The sequence below is a fragment of the Oryzias melastigma genome, unplaced genomic scaffold, assembly GCF_002922805.2.
Source record: "Oryzias melastigma strain HK-1 unplaced genomic scaffold, ASM292280v2 sc00280, whole genome shotgun sequence".
NCBI lineage: Eukaryota > Metazoa > Chordata > Actinopteri > Beloniformes > Adrianichthyidae > Oryzias > Oryzias melastigma.
In genome coordinates, this window is record NW_023416903.1 from 295,030 (window position 1) to 296,475 (window position 1,446).

The 1,446-nt window shown below is 45.6% G+C and overlaps 1 protein-coding gene across 1 annotated transcript in view; it reads left to right on the forward strand.

Moving 5' to 3' along the window:
* cmtm6 (CKLF-like MARVEL transmembrane domain containing 6) overlaps nt 1–1,446 on the forward strand; it is a 12,343-nt gene that overhangs the window by 3,508 nt on the left and 7,389 nt on the right. The window contains exon 2 of the mRNA XM_024262130.2: nt 1,016–1,132. Coding sequence (XP_024117898.1) covers nt 1,022–1,132 — 111 coding nt within the window. The 5' untranslated portion in view covers nt 1,016–1,021. The remainder of the gene's footprint in view (nt 1–1,015; nt 1,133–1,446) is intronic.

The following is a 1,446-nucleotide window of genomic DNA, read 5'->3' on the forward strand; positions in this document are numbered from 1 at the left end:
AGTGGGAAAAGATTTCACCTGGTGATGGTTTTCTGTATTTAGAGATGGATTTTAAACCTGAGATCCGTCTGGGGTTGAATCTCAGTGGATGAGGATCTCCATCACATGGTTCTGCATCTCTTCCACTGCTCTTGATGTGATGAGCAGCTTTGATCTCTGACCACATCACCAGAACCTCCAGCATCCTCACGTTTTCTCATCTTTGGTCCTCCAGCATCATCAGCTGCAGCCCACAGGACACTTGAAGAAACATAGTTTTCATTTATTATGATATTTACTTCCTGAACAAACATAAATATAGCCTATTTTAGAAGATTACTTATAATATTTGAGTAAAAAAATAATCCAAGTGACATCTCAATGTCTTTTCTCTCACACAGTTTGTGTTTCAGAGTAAAAACTAGCTAGCAAGAGCTTGATTCCTTCAGGAAAAAACACGGAAATGCAGCTCCACAAATGTTACCTTTTCTCGCCAAAAATGACTCCTTATTGTTGCTCCTTCGGTCCCAAAGTCTTCTCTGAACCTCCATGAAGGTTATATTTGCCACGATGGTCGTCTTTCAGACATTTTTCTTATTTTTTTCGCTGTTATAAAAACTCTTCTCGACCGCTCCGGTCTCTGCATCTCTCCTCCGCTCCGTCTGTCTCATCGGTAAACAACGGAGCCCCCCGCGGGCTTCTGGGTAGAATTACTGTAATGAACCAATACTCACAAGAAAGCGCAATGTCTCAGCTTTCAGAAACTGTTGAAATTTTTAAAATAGAGCAAACGGTTCGGGAGTTACGGTAATTCAAAGAGCGTGTGTCCAAATGTGTCACAGGCGACACGTTCGCCCTTAAAGGGTTAATGAATCTGCTAACGAGCTAATCTGACCGTCGTTATGACAGATCCACTCAGATTCCAAGTCGGCTCGACCAATCAGAGGAGCTTTAGTTTGTCTGTGATGTTTGATGGTGGTTTCATGTTTTTACTAGACGCTTGAGTGATCCTGAAGCTCCGCCCCTTTCTCCACAGGCCGCCATGACGGAAGTGTACTCCACCACCACGGCCCCCAACCCCAAGAACTCCTGCTTCCTGGTTCCCTCCAAACTGCTGGATTGGAACCAGTTTGTCTTAAAGGCGGCTGAAGTGGTGAGCGGACGGATCCCCGAGCACGCGCACGTGCACATGGGGCGGGGGGGGCTGAAGGCCTGAGGCTTCATGGTCAGAATGTGGGAGGAGCCTTGAGCTCAGACCTTCACTCTGGCCTCGCTGGTGATGGACTTGAGGGTCGGGATGAGTTTCTGTTCCAGAAACATTTGGTTTGAATCTCCAAACTCTGGATTCTATGAAGGAATCCGCTTTTTCTTTTAGATCTTCTCTGAATTTTTATTAAACTGTTTCATCTCCAAAAGGTCAAAGTTTGGAGAGCTGTGTGTAAACGGTTCAGCCTGCAGGGCGGAGCT